At 40.7% G+C, this 26003-nt stretch overlaps 2 protein-coding genes across 3 annotated transcripts in view; one reads left to right on the top strand and one right to left on the bottom strand.

The window, feature by feature from the left end:
- The first annotated feature begins 55 nt into the window (after positions 1-55).
- Positions 56-22649, top strand: DDX43 (DEAD-box helicase 43). Of its 2 annotated transcripts, XM_055256108.2 has the most exons (17): positions 59-464; positions 3385-3440; positions 5859-5988; positions 7179-7310; positions 9999-10080; positions 11275-11431; positions 11960-12078; positions 13101-13211; positions 13560-13701; positions 14852-14952; positions 17714-17801; positions 18932-19059; positions 19244-19353; positions 19822-19960; positions 20794-20881; positions 21409-21547; positions 22489-22649. In XM_055256108.2, the coding sequence occupies exons 1-16, from the start codon at positions 215-217 to the stop codon at positions 21520-21522; spliced, it is 1947 nt and encodes a 648-aa protein (XP_055112083.2). In that variant the 5' UTR covers positions 59-214; the 3' UTR covers positions 21523-21547; positions 22489-22649. The 2 variants fall into 2 exon arrangements, with proteins under 2 accessions (XP_055112072.2, XP_055112083.2); XM_055256097.2 differs by lacking the exon at positions 20794-20881 and having other exon boundaries at positions 56-464.
- CGAS (cyclic GMP-AMP synthase) overlaps positions 18710-26003 on the bottom strand; it is a 46444-nt gene continuing 39150 nt past the window's right edge. The window contains exons 5-6 of the mRNA XM_063629964.1: positions 20428-20581; positions 18710-18932 (exon numbers count right to left, since the gene is read on the bottom strand). Of these exons, the coding sequence (XP_063486034.1) occupies positions 20464-20581 (118 nt within the window). The 3' untranslated portion in view covers positions 18710-18932; positions 20428-20463. The remainder of the gene's footprint in view (positions 18933-20427; positions 20582-26003) is intronic.

Here is a 26003-nt window from a genome sequence, read left to right as displayed (position 1 = left end):
AGAGTCCCGCCCACAACGCTCACTGGCCAATGGCTGCGTGAAGTCAGGGCGAAGTGGGCGGGATAGGGGTCGTGGGCGGGTGGGGCGGCTAGCCTCGTGCGGGCTCCTTAAGCAGCGGCTGCGTGGCTTCCCTGGCACGCTAGTTTTACGACGGCACGGTCAGGTGGTGCAGAGCTGGACGGCAACGACGTCGGACGCGCCCCTTCTTGGAACAATGTCCCACCACGGAGGAGCTCCCAAGGCCTCTACAAGGGTCGTTGCTAGTCGGCGAAGCTCGACAGTGTCCCGAGCGCCAGAGAGGAGGCCGGCGGAGGAGTTGAATCGAAGAGGTCCTGAGGGATATAGTGTCGGCAGAGGTGGTCGCTGGAGAGGCCCCTCTAGGCCCCCGGAGGCCGTGGCCGCTGGTCACGAGGAACTGCCGCTGTGTTTTGCTTTGAAGAACCACTTTGTCGGCGCGGTAATCGGTGAGAATGGGTGTGGCTGGCAAGGCAGGATAGGTGGGGCCAGGGGCGGAGCCTGAGCGAAGGCATTTCCTCCCCGCTGCCTCACCTCCAATCAGCTGCCGCCTAGTGAGGTTCAGGTCTCTCCGAGAGCTATTTGTGAAACCTGGGGATAGAGTATAATTTAATCTGGCCGGGCGCAGTGGCTCACGCCTGTAATCCCAGCATTTTGGGAGGCCGAGGCGGGCGGATCACCCAAGATCAGGAGTTCGAGACCAGCCTGGCCAACATGGCGAAACCCTGTCTCTACTAAAAAAAAAAAAAAAAAAAAAAAAAAAAATATATATATATATATATATATATATAAATAGCTGGGCGTGGTGGAACATGCCTGTAATCCCAGATACTCCGGAGGCTGAGGCGGGAGAATCGCTTGAACCCGGCGGCAGAAGTTGGCAGTGAGCTGAGATCGCGCCACTGCAATCCAGCCTGGGTGACAGAGCAAGACTCCGTCTCAATTAAAAAAAAAAAAGTAATTTAATTCACCTTTTGGTGTTTATACAGACAATGTATTTGGGAGAGCAACTCCTAGAAGACTTATGAAATCTTAGGGCTGAAGAGGGATGCTTAGAACAGGCCTTTTAACAGACAGCTAACCCCAGAATGAAAAACAAAACTTAATCAGCCTTTCTATGAGTACCATTTAGAGCCAGAAATCAAAGAAAAGCTGTAAGATCATTGTAGGGCTGCCTACAGCAGTTGTATTAGTTTCCTTAATTTTTAAAAAGTTAAAAAAACCTTTTCTTACTACATCTTGAGTGTTAACATTCAATTCTGAATTTTTAATTTTTTTCTTTCTTTTGATTTTTTCTTTTTCTTTTTTTCTTTTTTTTTTTTTGGAGACAGCTCTGTGGCCCCGGCTGGAGTGCAGTGTGGCATGATCTCGGCTCACTACAACTTCCACCTCCCGGGCTCAAGCGATTCTCGCACCTCAGGCTCCCTAGTAGCTGAAATTACAGACGTGCGCCACCACGCCTGGCTAATTTTTGTGTTTTTAGTAAGGATGAGGTTTCACCATATTACCCAGGATGGTCTCGAACTCCTGTGGATCCACCCACCTCGGCCTCCCAAAGTGCGGGGATTACAGACGTAAGCCACCGTGCCCGGCCCATTTCTGAATTGTTTTGAAAAGCATTTAAAAATGATTAGAATTATTACCCCATTAATTGCCATTAAGCCCGAGTATAAATTGCCACATTTTACCTATTAGGTATATTTCACCATTTTTAAAACCTGAGAAAAATGAACAAATGGAGGCTGCTACAAAATAGTGCATCATAAGACTAATTGCTATGCTACCCAGAGATTCATTGGCTTTTCAGAAGACTTGGGCTCGGCCGGGCGCGGTGGCTCACGCTTGTAATCCCAGCACTTTGGGAGGCCGAGGCGGGCGGATCACGAGGTCAGGAGATCGAGACCACGGTGAAACCCCGTCTCTACTAAAAATACAAAAAAATTAGCCGGGCGTAGTGGCGGGCGCCTGTAGTCCCAGCTACTTGGAGAGGCTGAGGCAGGAGAATGGCGTGAACCCGGGAGGCGGAGCTTGCAGTGAGCCGAGATTGCGCCACTGCACTCCAGCCTGGGCGACAGAGCGAGACTCCGTCTCAAAAAAAAAAAAAAAAAAAAAAAAAAAAAAAAAAAAAAAAAAAAAGAAGACTTGGGCTCAAGATCTGAAGAATGATGCTCCATGAAAAAAGCCACTAGGTTTGCAATAAAAATCACTTAAGTTAACACTTAGCAGATGAAAGGGCACTGTGCCACAGAGCACTCACTTGATGTTGGATCTGGATCCATCTTTTTTATTGTAAAAAATGAAATACCCTCTTTTAAATGTATATCACAATACTAACAATAAGCACAGTGTTGTACCCCACATCTCTGGAACCTGCATGACTAAAACTGTATACTCCTTGAACAGCTCCCCATTTTTTCCTGCCCCATCCCAGGGAACCACCATTTACATTGTTTCTGAGTTAGATTACTTTAGATAATCCATATAAGTAGAATCATGCAGTAATTGTCTTTGTAATTGGCTCATTTCTCTAAGAATAATATCCTCCAGGCTTACCCATTTTGTAGCATGAGACAGGATTTTCTTCCTTACTAAGGCCGAATGGTATTCCATTATTAAGTATATACCTTACTTTATCTGTTAATCAGTCTATGATAAATGGGTAGCTTCCACCTTTTGCTTCAGTAGTGTTATTATGAAAATGGGAGTGCAATATATGTTTGAGACTCTGCTTTAAATTCTTTTGGATGTATACCCCAAGTGAGACTGCTGGATCATATGTTAATTCTATTTTTAATTTTTTAGGAAATCTATACTGTTTTCCATAGTGGCAGCACCATTTTCAATCCCACCAACAGTACACAGGGGTTGCAATTTCTCCACATTCTTACCAACACTTTTTTTTCTGTTTTTGATAATGGTCATCCTACCAGATGTGAGGTGACAATCATTTTGTGGTTTCAATTTGCATGGACCTGATTAGTGATGTTGAACATCTCATGCCTGTTGGCCATTTGTATGTCATTGGAGAAATGGCTATTCAAGTGTTTGCACATTTTTCAAAACTTATTTGTTGAGTTGTATGAAAGAGTTCCAATTTCTACATCCTCTCCACCAATTTGGACCCAATTAGGTTTTGTGCAAGCTGATACAGAATCCATAGTCTCCACCTGTCTGGGATAAGAGTCTCCTAAAACCCACCAAAATTTAGAGTAGAACCTCTTACTTCCCTCTTTCCAAATAAAAAATGATTGTTGAACCCTAGGAGCATTTGGGGGGAAGAACTACAGAATGTTCGTTGAGGAAAATGGGTAGATTTTCAACTTACTGATTTCAGCTTATAACAATATATTCCTTTATTTTTAAAAACAGGTCGTGGTGGGTCAAAAATAAAGAATATAGAAAGTACAACAAACACCACAATCCAAGTAAGCCATCTGTGTTCTTCGGCCCTTAAGAGAGCATCATGCATTTCTAAGGGAGTACCTAACTCTACTTTTCTTTTTAAGACAGCCTCATTCTGTCTCCCAGGCTGGAGTGCAGTGACGTGATATCAGGTCACTACAACCTCCACCTCCTGGGTTCAAGCAATTCTCCTGCTTCAGCCTCCTGAGTAGCTGGGATTACAGGCTCCCACCACCAAGCCCAGCTAATTTTTTTATTTTTATTTTTTTATTTTTAGTAGAGACGGGGTTTTACCATGTTGGCCAGGCTGCTCTCAACTCCCGGCCTCAAGTGATCCACATGCCTTGGCCTCCCAAAGTGTTGGGATTATGGGATTACAGGCATGAGCCACCACACCAGGCCTTAACTCTAATTTCTGCCGAGTTATTAACATACTAGGGTAAATTAGGTAAGTTGCCAAAGTTCTTCATACTCCTTATTCTCAAGAAGCCACCTGAATTTTAAGCTGTTCCAGGTGTAGGTTTTGGGACTCTTGGAGGTAAAAATCTTTTTTTTTTTTTTTTTGAGACAGAGTCTCGCTCTGTCGCCCAGGCTGGAGTGCAGTGGCACGATCTTGGCTCACTGCAACCTCCGCCTCCCGGGTTCAAGCAATTCTCCTGCCTCAGCCTCTGGAGTAGCTGGGATTACAGGCACGTGCTACCATGCCTGGCTAATTTTTGTATTTTTAGTAGAAATGGGGTTTCACCGTGTTGGCCAGGCTAGTCTTGAACTCCTGACCTCAGGTGATCCGCCCACCTCTGCCTCCCAAAGTGCTGGGATTACAGGCGTAAGCCACCAGGCCCAGTCGGAGGTAGAGATGATCTGCATAAGAATGAGATCACTGGACTATTCATCATGTCCAAAAGGTCTTCCATCCAGAGAGAACCCCCTTCCTGAAACTTGGCTAGCTCTTGTATTCTCAATCTTACTGAATGGTAGCAACATTCACTGAGTTTACAATCCACATTGGTATTTCCTTATTCTCATTCACCGCTAGGTCTTGACTATTTCTTGTACTTCTCAAGGGGAATGTCATCATTTGCCTTCCCCCCCTAACTGTATGTCCTGCCTCCATTTGTATCCTGTAATCATTCTCCACTGTGGTCAGAACAATAATTTTATTTTTTTATACTTTTTTGAGACGGAGTCTTGCTCTGTCGCCCAGGCTGAAGTGCACTGGTGTGATCTTCGTTCACTGCAACCACTGCCTCCTGGGTTCAAGAGATTCTCCTGCCTTAGCTTCCAGAGTAGCTGGGATTACAGGTGCCCTTCCAGCTCGCCTGGCTAATTTTTGTACTTTCAGTAGAGACAGGGTTTCACTATGTTGGCCAGGCTGATCTCAAACTCCTGACCTCAAATAATCCACCCGCCTGAGCCTCCCAAAGTGCTGGGATTACAGGTGTGAGCCACTGCGCTTGGCTAGAACAATCATTTTAAAACACACATTATTTGTGTCCCTTTCCTATGTAAAAGCCTTTCATAGTATCTCAGGCCTGTAAGTCTAGACTCCTTAAAATTGTTGACTTGATTCTGGCCTGTTCACTCCCTCCAGTGTCCTCTCCCCTAATTCCTTGAGTACTCCACCCACTTTCTGACACACGCTGCTACCATAGCTTTTTCCTCATAAATAATGCCTTCTCGCCTTTCAGGGAAGTCTAAGGCCCCCATTCTGTGTAGCTGTCCCTTTCCATAGCATCCCATAATGGCCTCGTTTCAGCACTCATAGAGTTGTAGTGCCTGTAAATACTGTAGATGATAAACATTGTTTGAATTGCCAACCTAAGACAAAATTTGGTGTATAGTATTTTCTAAATAAATATTGAATCCATTAGGGTATTTGAAATTATGGATGTTGATAGGTGTTACTTGTAGATTCTATTCACAAAATGTGTCAGTCTTGTAAATGTAAGCCCCTAACAGTATACATGAGTTAAGTATAGAATCCCATCAAGTTAAAAATTTACCTAAGTAACCTGGCAGTTCAGTAAACTCTCTATATAGCACATAGATTATGTCATTTCAGCCCTACAATTCTGTAAAATTAGTGAAACAAATACCATTTTATAGGTTAGAGACCTCAGAATCAAAATAATATTACCTTTCAGGTTAATGCCTTATTTCCCTACACTATTTGCTGAGTTTATTCCCTAGCTATCTAATTTTAAATGTTCAGGTTGTCCTGCCCCTCTCCATCTGACCAGGAGGTAAATCCCAGAGTAAATATAAGTAGTATTCCTCTCTAACTAGAAATTTAGACACTGATTGGTAGTAATACTATATTTACTTTATACTGTAATAGTTTTTGAAGTTGAGTGATTGTTGGAAGGGGTTAGGGGCTTAGGGAACTTTTTATTTGTTTTAGGGAACTTTTAAGTCTCACCTCTTTTTCCCCTTGTACCTAGATAATACAAGAACAACCAGAATCATTAGTCAAAATTTTTGGCAGCAAGGCAATGCAAACAAAAGCAAAAGCAGTGATAGACAATTTTGTTAAAAAGCTAGAAGAAAATTACAATTCAGAATGCGGAGTTGGTAAGTAATTTTCTCCCACTGAAGCCCTTTAAAAATTTTTAATTTCATTCAGTGTTATAAGCCATTATACCTGATTTCATTTTCTGATTCAAAGCATTAGGCTGCCATAAATGTAGTCTTAATGATTTTTTACTATGAATGAACGCCCAGAATATTTTTCCTCAAATTAAAATACCATAGCTCTATGTTCATGCCTAGCAGTTTTACTTTTAGCCACAGGTAAGTGAAAATGAAATAACCCTTTATTTTTATTTACTTATTTTTTGTCTTTGTATTAATCTAGTTCTCGCAAGCAGGGAAATAACCCTTTAATACACACACTTTAGTGTTAGTGGGTAGAGTAAGGATTGGTCCCAGGATCCTAACCCTAGTCTTGTCTTCAGATTCGTGGCCGACATTGAAAACTGCTTAAATATTTGGTTATTTTAAAAATCTCAGATCTGTTTAGAATAGAGAAAACAATTACTGAATCATATCTAGATGCAATGTGAAAGTAGAATAGAGACACCTGGGTTTAGAAGCCACCATTGCCTTTTAGTGTTTCTTGGGGAAAAAGACAAGGTCTAAGATTCTATTTTTGTATCTGTGTCATTTATTTATTTTTATTTTTATTTTATTTTTAAAATTGTTTTGAGACAGGTTCTCACTGTGTTTTCCAGGCTGGAGTGCAGTGGTGTGATCGTGGCTCATTATAGCCTTGACCTCCTGGGTGGGAGTGATTCTGCCACCTCAGCCTGTCAAGTAGCTGGGACCACAGGTGTGTGCTACCACACCCAGCTAATTAAATTTTTTGTAGAGTAGAGATGGGGTTTCACCACGTTGCCTAGGCTAGTCTTGAGTCCTGAGTTCAAGCGATCCTCCCCACCAGCCTCACAAAGTGTTAGCTAGTATTACAGGAGTGAGCTACCAAGCCTGGTTCTTCATCTGTTCATCTGGGATATCTGCTTCCCAGGAGTATTATTGTAACGACTGAGTAGTGGGTATGACAATATTTTAGCAAGCATTAGACTTGTGCTATTTTACTTACCTTCTCCAATAAAATTAAATTTTTATAAGTTGTTGAATGATAACAAATGACAAGATTGTCATGTTAATGTAGTACAGAAACCCCAAATTTTATATTTTAAGCATTGTCTGGTTATTAAAAAACAAAGTAGAAAAAAACTAATGGATACAAATGTTTTTAACAGATACTGCATTCCAACCTTCTGTTGGAAAAGATGGAAGCACAGATAACAACGTCGTTGCAGGAGATCGGCCATTGATAGATTGGGATCAAATTAGAGAGGAAGGTTTGAAATGGCAAAAAACAAAGTGGGCAGGTCAGTGCTGCTTCCTAATATTTACATATGGTTTCTGTTAACTGCAGTTTTTATCCTCTGTACAATGTCTATGCTTTATTTTTAGTAATGAAATGTATATGAAAATAGTAAAATCTAAAATGCTGCAATTAGTCCCTAGGTTATGATAGTTTCTATGTTGTCAGCTGTCATTTATGCTATAGGGGAAATATTAAACCTATTTATAGTCTGTCAGCGGTAACTCACTGCAAAGGGCTAATAAAATAGGAAAAAATCAGTCCCAATGGAAAAATAGGAAGGGAGTAAACATGCAAACCATATGTTAACACTGTTGCTGTGATTGAGTAAAAGTAGATCTTGGAGTATCCTGGTTGACAAGAGCAAAAAAAAAGGGAAAGCCATTAAATCACAAGAAGCATTACAGTTCTTAGCAGCATTTTGTTTGTTTGTTTGTTTAAATTTTGTTTTTGATTTTTATTTTTCAGTTTAAAGATGAGGTCTCACTATCCTGTCCAGGCTAGTCTCGAACTCCTGGCTTCAAGTGATCCTCTCCTCTTACCCTCCCAAAGTGCTGGGATTACAGATGTCAGGCACTGTGCCCAGCCTTGTTTGAATTTTATTTTATTTTTTGAGATAGAGTCTTGCTCTGTCAGCCAGGCTGGAGTGCAGTGGCATGATCTTGGCTCACCGCAACCTCCATCTCCCAGGCTCAAGTGATTGCTGTGCCTCAGTCTCCCAAGTACCTGGGATTACGATGTGTGCCAGCAAGCCCAGATAATTTTTATATTTTTAGTAGAGACGGGGTTTCGCCATGTTGGCCAGGCTGGTCTCAAACCCCTGGCCTCAAGTGATCCACCTGCCCTGGCCTCCCAAAGTGCTGGGATTACAGGCGTGAACCACCCCACCCAGCCCTTTTGTTTGAATTTTAAATGAGATTTCTCACATGGAACATTATATATGGGGGATAATGCTTCATTATTCAAGCACTAGCCTTGGCTCTCGGGAGGAGGCAGCAATACAACATCTTTTATTTAAAATTTAGAAGCACTAATATGTTACCAAAATATTGACAGTTATTGCTACTATGTTGGTCAAGACCTCTGCAAGTTAAGTTTCCTGTGCGGCCTAAACAGTTTGTGTTGGGAAGATTTGGGATCAGAGACCAGGGAAAGGATTTAAGTTTGGAAGAGGTATAATAAGCTTTTAAGAAATGTAGCTAGGCCAGGCCCAGTGGCTCACGCCTGTAATCTCAGCACTTTGGGAGGCCGAGGCTGGTGGATCACCTGAGGTCAGGAGTTCAAGACCAGCCTGGGCAATATGGTGAAACCCCATCTCTACTAAAAATACAAAAATTAGCTGGGCGCAGTGGCATATGCCTGTAATCCCATCTACTCAGGAGGCTGAGGCAGGAGAATCGCTTGACCCCGGGAGGTAGAGGTTGCAGTGAGCCGAGATTGCATCATTGCACTCCAGCCTGGGCGACAGAGTAAGACTCCATCTCAAAAAGAAAAAAGAAAAGAAAAGAAATGTAACTTAAGAGAGTAGACCAAAGATATAAATGTAATTTCTAAAAAAGTAATTGGATGGACCTTCAAAGAAAAGATAATCAAACTATTATGTGTGAAAGTATATTTATCAGTTGTGGTGTTTGATGTCTTACAAAGCATGCTTCATTTTAATTTTTATTAAATTTTTTTTGAGGGTTTCACTCTGTTGCCTAGGCTAGAGTGGAGTAGCAAAATCACAGGTCATTCCAGCCTCCATCTCCCAGGCTCAAGTGATCCTCCCACCTCAGCCTCTCAAGTAGTTGGGACTACAGGCACATACCACCATGCCAGTCTAATTTTTTTTTTTTTTAAACAGAGTTTCGCTCTTATTGCCCAGGCTGGAGTGTAGTGGCGCAATCTCGGCACACTGCAACTTCTGCCTCCCGGGTTCAAGTGATTCTCCTGCTTCAGGCTCCTGAGTAGCTAGGATTACAGGCATCTGCCACCATGCTCGGCTAATTTTTTGTATTTTTAGTACAGATGGGGTTTCACTATGTTGGCCAGGCTGGTCTCGAACTCCTGATCTCAGGTGATCCACCTGCCTTGGCCTCCCAAAAGTGCTAGGATTACAGGCGTGAGCCGCCACCCCCGGCCCCTTTTTTTTTCTGAGACAGAGATTCACTTTTGTTGCCCAGGCTGGAGTGCAGTGGCGCTGTCTCGGCTCAATGCAACCTCCACCTCTCCTGAGTAGCTGGGATTACAGGCATGTGCCACTGTGCCGGGAGAATTTTTGTATTTTTTTGTTTTTAGTAGAGACAGGTTTCACCATGTTGGTCAGGCTCGTCTCAAACTCCTGACCTCAGGTGATCCACCCACCTCAGCCTCCTGAAGTGTCAAGATTACAGGTGTGAGCCACTGCGCCTGGCCACCAGGCTAATCTTTAAAAATTTTCCGTAGAGACAGGGTGTCACTGTTTTGCCCAGGCTCAAGTGATCCTCCCATGCCAGCCTCTCAAAGTGCTGGGATTACAGGTGTAAGCTACTGTGCCTAACCTCCAGAGAGGGACATGTCTTCGATGGGAGCAAGCCTCGTTGGCAAAGTGTAGAACTATCAAATGGTATGCATGGTAAATAAAACATATTGTAGTATGATTTCTGTAGCTTTGACTAAGTATTCATGATGCTGTAAAATTTATCAAAGTGGATTTTTGCCTTTGTCTCAGATTTACCACCAATTAAGAAAAACTTTTATAAAGAGTCCACTGCCACAAGCGCCATGTCAAAAGTACAAGCAGATAGTTGGAGGTGGGTAGTTTTATTACCTAGTTGTGTAAGTATTTGTATAGTTACGTTATTGGGATTAACACTTTGGGCAAATGTGAAATGATATTTGAAGGCTACGCCTTCAATATTCAAATGAAAATGTGTCAACTTACATGATATTTTAGAACATTGTTGTCTAGTAAAGCTTCCTGCAGTGATGGAAAATGGTCTATATTTGTGTCTAATGGAGTAGACGGGCACTTAAAGTATGGCTGGTGTAATTGAGCAAATGAGTTTATACTGAAATAGCCATGTGTGGCTAGTGCCTACTATATTGGACAGCAATTTTAGAGAATTATTTCTCTAATAGTTGAATTGAAAAAAAAAAAGATCTAATCTTGTTAATTTCTTAAACTCTTCAGTCCTTGTTACCTGAAATTGGAAGGTTTTTTTTTTTTTTTTTAGACGGAGTCTCGCTCTGTCGCCCAGGCTGGAGTGCAGTGGCGCAATCTCGGCTCACTGCAAGCTCCGCCTCCCGGGTTTACGCCATTCTCCTGCCTCAGCCTCTCCAAGTAGCTGGGACTACAGGCGCCCGCCACCACGCCCGGCTAATTTTTTTTTGTATTTTTAGTAGAGACGGTGTTTCATCGTGGTCTCGATCTCCTGACCTCATGATCCGCCCGCCTCGGCCTCCCAAAGTGCTGGGATTACAAGCATGAGCCACCGCGCCCGGCTGGAAGGTTTTAATTGCAATGGTTTTTCTTACTATTAAAGTCCGATAAAACTAAGAGATGCATGGAATAGCAGAACGGTTAAGGTGAGGAGCAGGGTAACTTACTGTATGATCACCTGTCAAATTGAGAATACTTCCTAACACATAGGATCATTAAGGATGCATTAATGAAATACGTGTGGAACATCGTAGGCCCACAATGTTTGCCAAATCTGGTTTTAATTTATGAAGCATGATTTTCAGGCTCCTCATCTTTGATCCATGAAACATTCATTGACCTACTAATGTATAATGTTTTTAACTTTCCCATTGCAACTATTCTTAGATAAGAGACAGATGGACTCCTGCTTCTATTTCTTTATGCATTTCATTATAACTTCCCTAACAGTCTCATTTTAATCAGTTGCAGTTGAATTTCTAGATAAGACCAGAACTGATTTTGGAGAATGTCTTGCTTGGGGAGTAAAGTGAGGAAAGCCACTGATGTTTTTTATTCTTTGAAGGAAAGAAAATTTTAATATAACGTGGGATGACTTGAAGGATGGGGAGAAACGACCTATCCCCAATCCTACCTGCACATTTGATGACGCCTTTCAATGTTATCCTGAGGTTATGGAAACCATTAAAAAGGCAGGTTTTCAAAAGCCAACACCTATTCAGGTATGCTTTCATTCATTACAATATTTCACTCAATGTTTTTCTTCGAATCCAGTGATATCTGACTGTTAGAAGACACCAGGGAGCAACTGTCTCTTAGCATTCCCCCAGCACCTTCTCTCTAGAGTTCAAAAAATCTTTGTTGAAAGAAGTTTGGAGCTGGAAAAGAAGGAACAGTTGGCAAAAAATATGTACTTTTTTTTTTTTTGAGACAGTTTTGCTGTTGTTGCCCAGGCTGGAATGCAATGGTGCAATCTCGGCTCACCACAACCTCTGTCTCCTGGGTTCAAGCAAGTCTCCTGCCTCAGCCTCCCTAGTAGCTGGGATTACAGACATGTGCCACCATGCCCAGCTAATTTTTGTATTTTTAGTAGAGACGGGGTTTCTCTATGTTGGTCAGGCTAGTCTTGAACTCCCGACCTCAGGAGATCTGCCCGCCTCGGCCTCCCAAAGTGCTGCGATTACAGGCGTGAGCCACCGCGCCCAGTAAAAGATGTACTTTTTGTGTTAATGTTTATCATTCCGTTTCAGTCACAGGCATGGCCCATTGTGTTGCAAGGAATAGATCTTATAGGAGTAGCCCAGACTGGAACAGGAAAGACGTTGTGTTATTTAATGCCTGGATTTATTCATCTGGACCTTCAACCCACGTAAGAATTCCTATGGCTGGTTTCTTCTTATAGAGGTTTAATAGATTTAGATATCAAAAATGTAATTAAAGTTTCTTTACCTATTGCTTGATCCAAAGGTAATGCCTAGCTTCAGAGAAGATGCAAGGAATTAGACACTTAGATTGTGCTGGTGAAAGTATAAATTGGCAAAACATTTTTAGGAGGCAATAGGTAATATCTACCAAAAGCCTTAGTAGTGAAACAGTGGAAACTGTTTAAACTACGTCCAATACACTTATCTATTCCATGATAAAATATTTGACATTTTAAATGTTAATGAAAAGATCCTGTTAAACAAAAGGCTGGTATTGGGAAGTTGGGTTTTAGGGTGTGTGGCTTTTTTTAATTTCCCTACTTTATGGTAAATATGTATTGCTTTTGTAATAAGAAAAAGTATATAGAAACTAACACTAATCTCTCAGTAAAGCAATCTTAAATCTGAGAAAATAGTACATTTTCTTATGGGGAATTTGGCATATTCTATGTAATATCAGCCATTTTTTAGGTACATAGATCATAATTAGCAAAGTCTATAATATATAGAGACTACTTTTAATCATATACCGTCTCACAAAAAGGCATAGTCTGACTATGTCTAACTGATACTCATTGCTACAAGTTTTTTTTTTTTGAGACAGAGTTTCGCTCTTATTGCCCAGGCTGGAGTGCAGTGGTGCGATCCTGGCTTACTGCAACCTCCGCCTCCTGGGTTCAAGTGATTCTCCTGCCTCAGCCTCCCAAGTTGCTGGGATTACAGGTGCCTGCTGCCATGTCTGGCTAATTTTTTGTATTTTTAGTTGAGATGGGGTTTCACCATGTTGGCTAGGCTGGTCTCAAACTCGTGACCTCAGGTAATCCGACCGCCTTGGCCTCCCAAAGTGCTGGGATTACAGGCGTGAGCCACCACGCCTGGCTTGTTGCTACAAATCTTGATGGCACTGAATAAATGTACCGTGCATCTGAGACAAGTAATTTAATATTAATCTGTTTTCTCTCCAAAGCCTTAAAGGTCAAAGGAATAGACCCGGCATGTTAGTTCTAACTCCCACTCGGGAATTAGCACTTCAAGTAGAAGGAGAATGTTGCAAATATTCATATAAAGGGCTTCGGAGGTAGGTAATTTTTTTTTTTCCATTCCTTCACCAGTATCATATTTTAATCATTTGTAGCTTTATACATCTTCCCCATCATTTTTCGCACATTCAGAGAATCCAAATGGCTCAACATGGGTCAGGCATTTAGCACTACTCTAATCAATCAGAGCCTGGGTCAGGTGATGGTACAAATATTGCTCTTTTAAGATACAACATTATGGATTGATGGGTGTACATAATTCTCAGAAAGGGGCAGATACCCCTAAAGGTACCTGATAATTGATTTTTATCCCTTTTATTGGATTTTAAGTTGTAATGAGATATTCTGTGCCTAAACATTAACCTTTAGATTTTTTTCTTTTTAAGTGTTTGTGTATATGGTGGCGGAAATAGAGATGAACAAATAGAAGAGCTTAGAAAAGGTGTAGATATCATAATTGCAACTCCCGGAAGATTGAATGATCTGCAAATGAATAACTTTGTCAATCTGAAGAATATAACCTACTTGGTAATCATGGAAATAGGGGTTTGGGATGCTGGGTTCAAAAATAACTGAACTGGCCGGGCGCAGTGGGTCACGCCTGTAATCCGAGCACTTTGGGAGGCCGAGGCAGGTGGATCATCTAAGGTCAGGAGTTCGAGACCAACCTGACCAATATGATGACACTCCATCTCTACTAAAAATATAAAAATTAGCCACGTGTGGTGGCATGCACCTGTAATCCCAGCTACTCTGGAGGCTGAGACAGGAGAATCACTTGAACCTGGGAGGCGGAGGTTGCAGTGAGCCAAGATCATGCCATTGCACTCCAGCCTCGTCAACAAGAGCGAAACTCCATCTCAAAGAATAAAAAATGACTGAACTATTATTTTATTTTCTCTTCCCTGCCCTTGAGCTTTTAATAGTTTTAATCAACTCCCAAGTGCTTGGGTATCAGTTTCTTTTAGAATGGCTGTCAATTTTATTTTTTATTTTTTTATTTTGAGACACAGTTTTGCTCTTGTTGCCCAGGCTGGAGTGCTGTGGCATGATCTTGGCTCACTGCAACCTTTGCCTGCCAGGTTCAAGTGATTCTCCTGCCTCAGCCTTCCAAGTAGCTGGGACTTCAGGCTCCCACCACCACACCTGGCTAATTTTTTCTTTTTAGTAGAGACGAGGTTTCACCATGTTGGCCAGGCTGGTCTTAAACTCCTAACCTCAGGTGATCTGCCTGCCTCGGCCTCCCAAAGTGCTGGGATGACAGGCGTGACCCACCACGCCAGGCTATGGCTGTCGATTTTATAATGGCTCTGGGAATATTTCTCATTCTCTTTAGCATGTTGAAAGAATTAAGACTTCTATTTGAAATTATCATGCATGTTTACTTTAAATTTTGGAAAATAGGTACACAGTAATTAAAATCTACTTGGATATTTTAGACACTTAAAATTTTGTTTAAGGAGATTTGGAAGGTATTGGAAAGCCAACAAAAATCCATGTAGACGACGTGCAATGACAAATTGCTTAGTATTCTGACCTTTGGAGAAATTAAAATCGTGGCTTAAGTACTAGGGGAAATGAGAAAAGCCTTTCTTAGTGTTCTACTAATAAAGAAAGCATATGTGTTATTACCTGCCTCCCATATCTAATCTAACCACATTCTTTTTTGTCAATGCAGGTTTTAGATGAAGCAGACAAGATGTTGGACATGGGATTTGAACCCCAGATAATGAAGATTTTGTTAGATGTGCGCCCAGATAGACAGACAGTTATGACCAGGTAGGTATATGCCTAATTACTGTGTGCAAAATGTGTTCTACATTGGAAGTAGAACAGTGTAACAATAAGTGCTTATTCATGACTATTGGGTTTCCTAAGTTACAGATAGGGATTTCAACACAAGCATTTACTTATCATAGTAAGGTCTCACTTTTGAATAAAGAGTTCACTTGTCTAAGGAGATAAGCATTTGATTACTGAATACTTATTGCTCACAATAAAACAGGAAGCAATTATTATTTGAATATAGAGTGATCTATAAAGAATGATATCTCCTAGGCTTATATCCTTTGTCTTTATTAGTATAAATAACAACATTGGCTGGGCAAACTGGCTCATGCCTATAATCCCAGCTCTTTGGGAGGCCAAGGTGGGTGGATCACCTGAGGTCAGGAGTTTGAGGCCAGCCTGGCCAACAGGGTGAAACCTCGTCTCTACTAAAAATACAAACTTAGCCGGGCATAGTGGCACACACCTGTAGTCCCAGCTACTGAGAAGACTGAGGCAGGAGGATCGTTTGAACCTGGGAGGTAGAGGTTGCAGTGAGCCAAGATTATGCCACTGCACTCCAGTCTGGGCAACAAGAGTGAAAATCTGTCTCAAAAAAAAAAAAAGAATGATATATCCTGGACTTATATACTTTGTCTTTATTAGTATAAATAACATAAAATTTAAAAAATACAAAATCCCCTCACATAGTTTTATTACAAATAACCTTCCTATTTCAAGAAAAGTGAATGTATTTATTTATTTTGAGACAAAGTCTCGCTGACACTCAAGCTGGAGTGCAGCAGCGCGATCTCGGCTCACTGCAATCTCTGCCTCCTGGGTTCAAGCGATTCTCCTGTCTCAGCCTCCTGAGTAGCTGGGACTACAGGCACACATCACCATGCCCAGCTAATTATTGTATTTTTACTGATAGGGTTTCGCCATGTTGGCCGGGTTGGTCTCAAACTCCTGACCTCAGGTGATCCATCTGTCTAGGCCTCCCAAAGTGCTGGGATTACAAGCTTGAGCCACGATGCCCAGCCCAAGAAAAGAGAGATTTTACTGAATTACTGTGAAGGTATAAAAAGTGGTCACTTTCATTATTTTATATATAGTTGAGGAAATATTTAAATGCAGATATTCTTTGATCAGTATATTTTGAAGGTTTGTTTTGTTTTGTGTTTTGAGACAGGGTCTCACTCTGTCACCCAGGATGGAGTGCAGTGGCACCATTTTGGCTCACTGCAGTCTCAGCCTTCCCAGCTCAAGTGATTCTCCCACCTCAGCCATCTGAGTAACTGGAACTACAGGTGCATGCCACCACACCCAGCTAGTTTTTGTATTTTTTGTAGAGACAGGGTTTTCACCATGTTGCCCAGGCTAGTCTTGAACTCCTGAGCTCAAGTGATCCACCCACCTAAGCCTCCCAAAGTGCTGGGATTATAGGCATGAGCCAACAACCTTTTAAAATATTTTTATGGCCAGGTGCCGTGGCTCACGCCTGTAATCCCAGCACTTTGGGAGGCCGAGGCGGGCGGATCACGAGGTCAGGAGATCAAGACCATCCTGGCTAACACGGTGAAACCCCATCTCTACTAAATTTACCCAGGAGTGGTGGCGGGCGCCTGTAGTCCCAGCTACTTGGGAGGCTGAGGCAGGAGAATGGCATGAACCTGGGAGGTGGAGCTTGCAGTGAGCCGAGATCACGCCACTGCACTCCAGCCTGGGTGACAGAGCAAGACTCCATCTCAAAAAAAAAAAAGATTTTTATTTGGCTTAAATACTTGGTATTGCCTGCTGACACTATGAAAAATTGGAATTTTTTTGTCATTTATAAAGGCCAAGAGATAAAATTAACCTAATAGTAATCCCTTTTAGTACCTTTTTTCTTTTTCTTTTTTTTTTTTTTTTTTTGAGACAGAGTCTCACTCTCTCACCCAGGCTGGAGTGCAGTGGCGTGATCTCTGCTCACTGCAACCTCTGCCTCCCAGATTCAAGCGATTCTTCTACCTCAGCCTCCCGAGTAGCTGGGATTATAGGCACTCGCCACCACACCTGACTTATTTTTGTATTTTTAGTAGGCACAGAGTTTCCCCATGTTGACCAGGCTGGTCTCGAACTCCTGACCTCAAGTGATCCGCCTCTCCTCAGCCTCGCAAAGTGCTGGGATTACAGGCATGAGCCACCACACATGGCCTTACCTTTTCATAGATTAGTATTTAGTTGAAGGTGTACAGGTATCCTTTGGTTCATAAAAACCTAGTATTTATTTACTTATTTATGAGACGGAGTTTCGCTTTTGTTGCAGTGGCTGGAGTACAATGACACAATCTTCGCTCACTGCAACCTCCGCCTCCTGGGCTCAAGCCATTTTCCTGCCTCAGCCTCCAGAGTAGCTGGGATTACAGGCGCCCGCTAACACACCTAGCTAATTTTTGTATTTTCAGTAGAGATGGGGTTTTATCATGTTGGCCAGACTAGTCTTGAACTCCTGACCTCAGGTGATCCACCCGCCTTGGCCTCCCAAAGTGCTGGGATTACAGGCGTGAGCCACTGGGCCCAGCCAAAAACCTATTTATTAAACATATTTGTTTCGTCTAATAGCTTTACAGTAGTTGAGTAATCAGTGAATTAACTGTTAAATTTGCCTTACTTGTTGAAAAAATAAGAAGTACTAGATTTGTCTTTCATGAGTAACTTGATTCATAGCATGCTTAAGGAAACAGTACTATTTTTACAACAAAATTGTAATGTTTGTAACTTGTATTCCCAGTGCTACATGGCCTCATTCAGTTCATCGCCTCGCACAATCTTATTTGAAAGAACCAATGATTGTCTATGTTGGTACATTGGATCTAGTTGTAAGCTTTTTTTATTACTATTGTTTAACATTTCTTATGAAAATTCTGAAGATAGCTAGTTTTGGTGTGCCTAGTCTGCCCACTCCCTAGTGTTAGGGCAAATCACACTTGCATATAGTTTTAATAGAGCTATAATACCATTATCTCATTTGAAATTTCAATAATCAGCTAATACCATCAACCTCTAGTCAGGGCCTATATATATATAATTTTTTTGTGTGTGACAGAGTCTCACTCTATTGCCCAGGCTGGAGTGCATTGGGGTGATCTCAGCTCACTGCAACCTCTGCCTCCTGGGTTCAAGTGATTCTCGTGCCTCAGCCTCCTGAGTAGCTAGGATTACAAGCATGGCTACCACTCCTGGCTAAGTTTTGTATTTTAGTAGAGACAGGGTTTTGCCATGTTGGCCAGGCTGGTCTCAAACTCCTGACCTCAGGTGATTGCCCCCCTTGGCCTCCCAAAGTGCTGGGATTACAGGTGTGAGCCACTGCACCCAGCAAAGTCAGGGTTTATATTTTTCTGACACCTAATTTTAACCCTTTAGAATCAGGGTCTAAACATAAGTCTACATATATATATAAATGTAAGTCTGTTCCCTTTATGAAGTTAAGACTGAATATTGGGTTCATATGTTGTCAGGGAGAACCCTCCATTATAATATATAAAGTTCTCTTTCTGGGTTTTGCTTAATCATTAATAAATGAAATTGGCCTTTCATTTAATCATTAATAATAATGGGTCATTGCCTACACCCCTCATTTCATTAGGGATTTACAAATGGTGATCCATTTAACATTTGTTTTATAAAATGGTTACAGACATTGCGCCACTGCACTCCAGCCTGGGCGACAGAGTGAGACTCTGTCTCAAAAATAAGTAAATGAAATAAAATGATTAGAGACAAATAGTTGGTTGAAGGAATGGTACCAATAGTATTTTGAGGTTAAGTGACATCTAAGATACAAATCTTGAGTAGAAACAGGTAATTTTTTTTAGGACGTCTGCCATTTTGCTTAGCAGTTTATTAAAAACATTAACCAATGAGAGAGAAGATGCATTTTGAGCTGATGTATGCGGTCTCACCCTCAATCATGAGGAACTTGATGAACTATGTTCTTTGAATCCTTTAGGCTGTAAGTTCAGTGAAGCAAAATATAATTGTAACCACCGAGGAAGAGAAATGGAGTCACATGCAAACTTTTCTACAGAGTATGTCATCCACAGACAAAGTCATCGTCTTCGTTTCTCGAAAAGCTGTGTAGGTATTTTTTCTTGTGTGTCCATTATAATTAATTAAATTGATTAGGATCATTTCTATTTGTATACTAATTTCAAATGGGAGTGCTAAGTCTGTTATGTTACTTTAGATTTTTGCTAACAGAAGTAAAACTGGTGGCATTAGAATAAGCACCTAAGAATGCTGAGTTTATCTTTTGCTTCAGTGTGGATCACTTATCAAGTGACCTAATACTTGGAAATATATCAATAGAGTCTCTGCACGGAGATAGAGAACAGAGAGATCGGGAGAAAGCATTAGAGAACTTTAAAACAGGTATGTTTATGTAATTAATATTTCATACAGTTTAAAATTAATGCAATACCTGGGCTTGGCTGAGTGACATCTTTTCATGAAACCCGTTTATTTCTAAGATCTGTCCTCACCTTCTCTATCCTAAAACTACACTCATTAGAGCTCTAAACATTAATCTGCCTTTAAGCATTAAATAAACACAAAAGACTTTAAACTTGGATATGAAGGTATTAATATGCAACAGAAAATATATCTGAAGTTATCTGAAAAATATCTTTCTGTCATGGTTCGAAGGGTTTAGGACCCATTTGCTGAACCGTGGTATCTTGTAACTTGCTGGCAGTTACTTTTCCACTTTTACAAAGTAAGCATTTTAATGTAAACAGTAAGAAATAAAATTGATTAAATTAGTTAGGGCAAATATACTTTTTAGACCTTGGGTTGGTTTATACCAGAATGGTTCAGTGTTCATTGGGCTTTACTTTTTAGGCAAAGTGAGAATACTAATTGCAACTGATCTAGCCTCTAGAGGACTTGATGTCCATGACGTTACACATGTCTATAATTTTGACTTTCCACGGAATATTGAAGAATATGTACACCGAATAGGGCGCACGGGAAGAGCAGGGTAAGTAAGCTTAGTCCACCCATGAAAGGCCAATTCTAGATTCTCCTTATTCCTCTCACAAACTTCTTGCCCAGAAAACCATTTTATTCTATTACCTATAATTTTTCAGCTACTTCCCAGATTCTACTTGCTACTTTATTTATCCCTGTTCATTTGGCTTATTCCAGACTCAACCAGATTCCATCCATGATTAGCTTCTTATATCTGGTTCTATGTGTTTTATATCTAGTGTCACCACTGAGCTCTGTACCCAGTGGTTACTCTGAAGGTTATTGACAAATTGGTATGGACATGAGAAGACCTTTTTCCTCTTAAGAGAGCTACCACTGGGCCGGGCATGGTGGCTTACGTCTGTAATCCTAGCACTTTGGGAGGCCGAGGCAGGTGGATCATGAGGTCAGGAGATCAAGACCATCCTGGCTAACAACGGTGAAACCCCGTCTCTACTAAAAATACAAAAAATTTACCTGGGCGTGGTGGCAGGCGCCTGTAGTCACAGCTACTCAGGAGGCTGAGGCAGGAGAATCACTCGAACCCATGAGGCAGAGGTTGCAGTAAGCCGAGATTGCGCCATTGCACTCCAGTCTGGGCAACAGTGCAAGACTCCGTCTCAAAAAATAACTAAATAAATAAATAAATAAAAGAGAGGTACCATCATATACCCCCTTTGCTGTTTAAACCACAGCAGATTTAGATTCCAAATCTGTTTGACCCTAAATCTTAATACATTCCAGCTTCTGTGAAAAAGTTTTCCTTTGTCTTATTCTGTATTAACTGAATAATGAATACATATTATATATGAGATGACATGAGTTTTTTCCCCCACACTAAAGGAGGACTGGTGTTTCCATTACAACTTTGACTAGAAATGATTGGAGGGTTGCCTCTGAATTGATTAATATTCTGGAAAGAGCAAATCAGGTGAGACTATGCAATTCATTAGAAACTTACCTGTTATCAGTTTCTCAGTCAGTTATGCCAGGTACTATGGCTTGCTATTTATCAGGAAACTTCAAATAAGTTTTCAACACGTTTTCAGGGCTTTAGCATGGCAATGATAAGAAACTATGGGAGCATATAACTGGGAAACTTAACCTAATGGGGGTGAGCAATGAAAGCCCCGCCAAGGAAGAAATCAGTAGAGTGGAGGTGGGGAGAGTTGTAGAAGATGGGGTAAATGTTCCAGCAGGGGGAACATATTCAGGCTCAGAGGTAAGAAGAATATGTAGAAAATGCTACCATATAAAGGCACATTAAGGGCACTTGGAAACAGCTGAAGCAGCAAATTTTATAGCCTGTAGATGGATGTAGAGTTTAATCGAAATACCCGTTTCTGTTTAAAGGATGTCATGTAACCAGCTGTGCGATTATCTGAAATGATTTGGATGCATTTTAGTGTTGTAGAAAAGAACTCAGAATCCTAATGACAACATGTTGAATAATTTCAGAGTATTCCAGAGGAGCTTGTATCTATGGCTGAGAGGTTTAAGGCACATCAGCAGAAAAGGGAAATGGAAAGAAAAACGGAAAGACCTCAAGGAAGGCCCAAGAAGTTTCATTAATGTCTTCTGTACTAGTGTGGTAGAGGTAAAAGTTCAATAACACATGGACTTTAAAATGCCTGCTTACTTAAATTAGGCTTTGTTAATAATGTTTATTGCAATGAGCATGATCTCTAAGTCGTTAACATAATAAATTAGGTGTTACTCATATCTATTACTTAATCCTTCTGGGTATACATAGAAAAGAATGAAAGCCAGGTCTTTTTGTACTCATGTTTATAGCAGCACTATTCATAATAGTCAAGGGTATACAACCCAAGCATCCATCAGTGAATGAGTAGATAAACACAATGGAATATCATTCAGCCCTAAAAAGGAAGAAAACTCGGTCATATAGATGAATCTTGAGGACATGATGCTTAGAGAAATAAGCCAATTACAAGGACATACTATATTATTCCACTTGTAAGAGGTACTTAGAATAGTAAAATTCACAGTGACAGAAAGTAGAATGCTGGTTACCAAGGACTTGGGAAGTGGGTAGGGGGAATTGTTTGGTAGATAGAGAGTTTTTCATGGCATGAAAGTTTTGGAGGCCGTACACAGTGGCTCACGCCTGTAATCCCAGCACTTTGGGAGGCCAAGGCAGGCGGATCACTTGAGTTTAGGAGTTTGAGACCAACCTGGCCAGCATGGCAAAAACCCGTCTCTATTAAAAATACAAAAATTAGCCAGGCATGGTGGCGCCCACCTGTAATCCCAGCTATATGAGAGACTGAGGCAGGAGAATCGCTTGAATCTGGAAAGTGGAGGTTGCAGTGAGGTGTCATCGGGCCACTGCACTCTAGCCTGGACAACAGGACGCTGTCTCCAGTTTTGGAGATTAACTGCACAACAATGAATATACACTACAGAGTTGTACACTTAAAAATGGTTATGGTAAATTTGGGTATGTTTATTTAATCATACTTAAGCTTTTTAAAAACTGTTGGGGTCAGCAATTTACATTTTTTTTCTATTTTTCAGAATTCAAGATTTTTTAGAAATATAGTAAGACGGAAGTATTGGACATGTTGGCAGTATGAAGCGACCAGACTGATTTGACTGATTCTTAAAATAGTAGTGTTTGAAAATCTAGAATCCAATGTTTTATACTTTCTTTAATAAAAACAGACGTATTTAAACTTAGAAGTTGTTTCCTGGATTTTTATTAAGGAGTGTAGCATTAGAATGTTTTTCTTTTAATCTTTTAAACTGTCTCCTGCAATTTTGCTGTATGTAATAAGGCCAGTCTTTCAGAATTTAATGTTCAGATTTTGTCATGGCAGTGAAAAAGATGTTTTCCAACAAAGAATCAGCACCTGAAAAAATACTGTTAACAATAAATGTTCGTTTCTGTGATAAAAAGACAAGTTGATAATTTGTCTTTCTGTGTAGCGTTTTTGTGTTGGCTAAATATATTTTATTGGGGTATACTTTTCTTAAGTTATCCTTTACCCACTTTGAAATGAAACAGTAAATTATTTCATAAGGTCAAAATATGCAACAACAGTTTATCTTTTCATTTTAGCCTATGGCTTCATGCTAAAACCCTTGGAAAATCAAATTGCACTTCCATGAAGTTTTCTTTGATCAAATTACCATCATCCTTCCCTTACAGTTTTTTTTTTTTTTTATTGTACTTTAAGTTTTAGGGTACATGTGCACAATGTGCAGGTTTGTTACATATGTATCCATGTGCCATGTTGGTGTGCTGTACCCATTAACTCATCATTTAGCATTAGGTGTATCTCCTAATGCTATCCCACCCCCCTCCCCCCACCCCACAACAGTCCCTGGAGTGTGATGTTCCCCTTCCTGTGTCCATGTGTTCTCATTATTCAATTCCCACCTATGAGTGAGAACATGTGGTGTTTGGTTTTTTGTCCTTGCGATAGTTTACTGAGAATGATGATTGCCAGTTTCATCCATGTCCCTACAAAGGACATGAACTCATCATTTTTTATGGCTGCATAGTATTCCATGGTGTATATGTGCCACATTTTCTTAATCCAGTCTATCGTTGTTGGACATTTGGGTTGGTTCCAAGTCTTTGCTATTGTGAATAGTGCCACAATAAACATACGTGTGCATGTGTCTTTATAGCAGCATGATTTATAGTCCTTTGGGTATATACCCAGTAATGGGATGGCTGGGTCAAATGGTATTTCTAGTTCTAGATCCCTGAGGAATCGCCACACTGACTTCCACAATGGTTGAACTAGTTTACGGTCCCACCAACAGTGTAAAAGTGTTCCTATTTCTCCACATCCTCTCCAGCACCTGTTGTTTCCTGACTTTTTAATGATGGCCATTCTAACTGGTGTGAGATGGTATCTCATTGTGGTTTTGATTTGCATTTCTCTGATGGCCAGTGATGATGAGCATTTTTTCATGTGTTTTTTGGCTGCATAAATGTCTTCTTTTGAGAAGTGTCTGTTCATGTCCTTTGCCCACTTTTTGATGGGGTTGTTTGTTTTTTTCTTGTAAATTTGTTTGAGTTCATTGTAGATTCTAGATATTAGCCCTTTGTCAGATGAGTAGGTTGGGAAAATTTTCTCCCATTTTGTAGGTTGCCTGTTCACTCTGATGGTAGTTTCTTTTGCTGAAGCTCTTTAGTTTTATTAGATCCTATTTGTCAATTTTGGCTTTTGTTGCCATTGCTTTTGGTGTTTTAGACATGAAGTCCTTGCCCATGCCTATGTCCTGAATGGTAATGCCTAGGTTTTCTTCTAGGGTTTTTATGGTTTTAGGTCTAACATGTAAGCCTTTAATCCATCTTGAATTAATTTTTGTATAAGGTGTAAGGAAGGGATCCGGTTTCAGCTTTCTACATATGGCTAGCCAATTTTCCCAGCACCATTTATTAAATAGGGAATCCTTTCCCCATTGCTTGTTTTTGTCAGGTTTGTCAAAGATCAGATAGTTGTAGATATGCGGCATTATTTCTGAGGGCTCTGTTCTGTTCCATTGATCTATATCTCTGTTTTGGTACCAGTACCATGCTGTTTTGGTTACTGTAGCCTTGTAGTATAGTTTGAAGTCAGGTAGCGTGATGCCTCCAGCTTTGTTCTTTTGGCTTAGGATTGACTTGGCGATGCGGGCTCTTTTTTGGTTCCATATGAACTGTAAAGTAGTTTTATCCAATTCTGTGAAGAAAGTCATTGGTAGGTTGATGGGGATGGCATTGAATCTATAAATTACCTTGGGCAGTATGGCCATTTTCACGATATTGATTCTTCCAACCCATGAGCATGGAGTGTTCTTCCATTTGTTTGTATCCTCTTTTATTTCATTGAGCAGTGGTTTGTAGTTCTCCTTGAAGAGGTCCTTCACATCTCTTGTAAGTTGGATTCCTAGGTATTTTATTCTCTTTGAAGCAATTGTGAATGGGAGTTCACTCTTGATTTGGCTCTCTGTTTGTCTGTTATTGGTGTATAAGAATGCTTGTGATTTTTGTACATTGATTTTGTATCCTGACACTTTGCTGAAGTTGCTTATCAGCTTAAGGAGATTTTGGGCTAAGACAGTGGAGTTTTCTAGATATACAATCATGTCATCTGCAAACAGGGACAATTTGACTTCCTCTTTTCCTCATTGAATACCCTTTATTTCCTTCTCCTGCCTGATTGCCCTGGCCAGAACTTCCAGCACTGTGTTGAATAGGAGTGGTGAGAGAGGGCATCCCTGTCTTGTGCCAGTTTTCAAAGGGAATGCCTCCAGTTTTTGCCCATTCAGTATGATATTGGCTGTGGGTTTTTCATAGATAGCTCTTATTATTTTGAGGTACGTCCCATCAATACCTAATTTATTGAGAGTTTTTAGCATGAAGGGTTGTTGAATTTTGTCAAAGGCCTTTTCTGCATCTATTGAGATAATCATCTGGTTTTTGTCTTTGGTTCTGTTTATATGCTGGATTACATTTATTGATTTGCATATGTTGAACCAGCCTTGCATCCCAGGGATGAAGCCCACTTGATCATGGTGGATAAGCTTTCTGATGTGATGCTGGATTTGGCTTGCCAGTATTTTATTGAGGATTTTTGCATCAATGTTCATCAGGGATATTTGTCTAAAATTCTCTTTTTTGGTTGTGTGTCTGCCAGGCTTTGGTATCAGGATGATGCTGGCCTCATAAAATGAGTTAGAGAGGATTCCCTCTTTTCTATTGATTGGAATAGTTTCAGAAGGAATGGTACCAGTTCTTCCTTGTACCTCTGGTAGAATCTGGCTGTGAATCCATCAGGTCCTGTACTCTTTTTGGTTGGTAAGCTATTGATTATTGCCACACTTTCAGATCCTGTTATTGGTCTATTCAGAGATTCAACTCCTTGCTGGTTTAGTCTTGGGAGGATGTATGTGTCCAGGAATTTATCCATTTCTTCTAGATTTTCTAGTTTATTTGCGTAGAGGTGTTTGTAGTATTTTCTGATGGTAGTTTGTATTTCTGTGGGATCAGTGGTGATATCCCCTTTATCACTTTTTATTGCATCTATTTGATT

Source organism: Symphalangus syndactylus, chromosome 2 (genome assembly GCF_028878055.3).
Source record: "Symphalangus syndactylus isolate Jambi chromosome 2, NHGRI_mSymSyn1-v2.1_pri, whole genome shotgun sequence".
In the NCBI taxonomy this organism is placed as follows: domain Eukaryota; kingdom Metazoa; phylum Chordata; class Mammalia; order Primates; family Hylobatidae; genus Symphalangus; species Symphalangus syndactylus.
The sequence above is the reverse complement of the archived record's forward strand: the minus strand, read 5'-3'. Positions and strand labels throughout refer to the sequence as shown.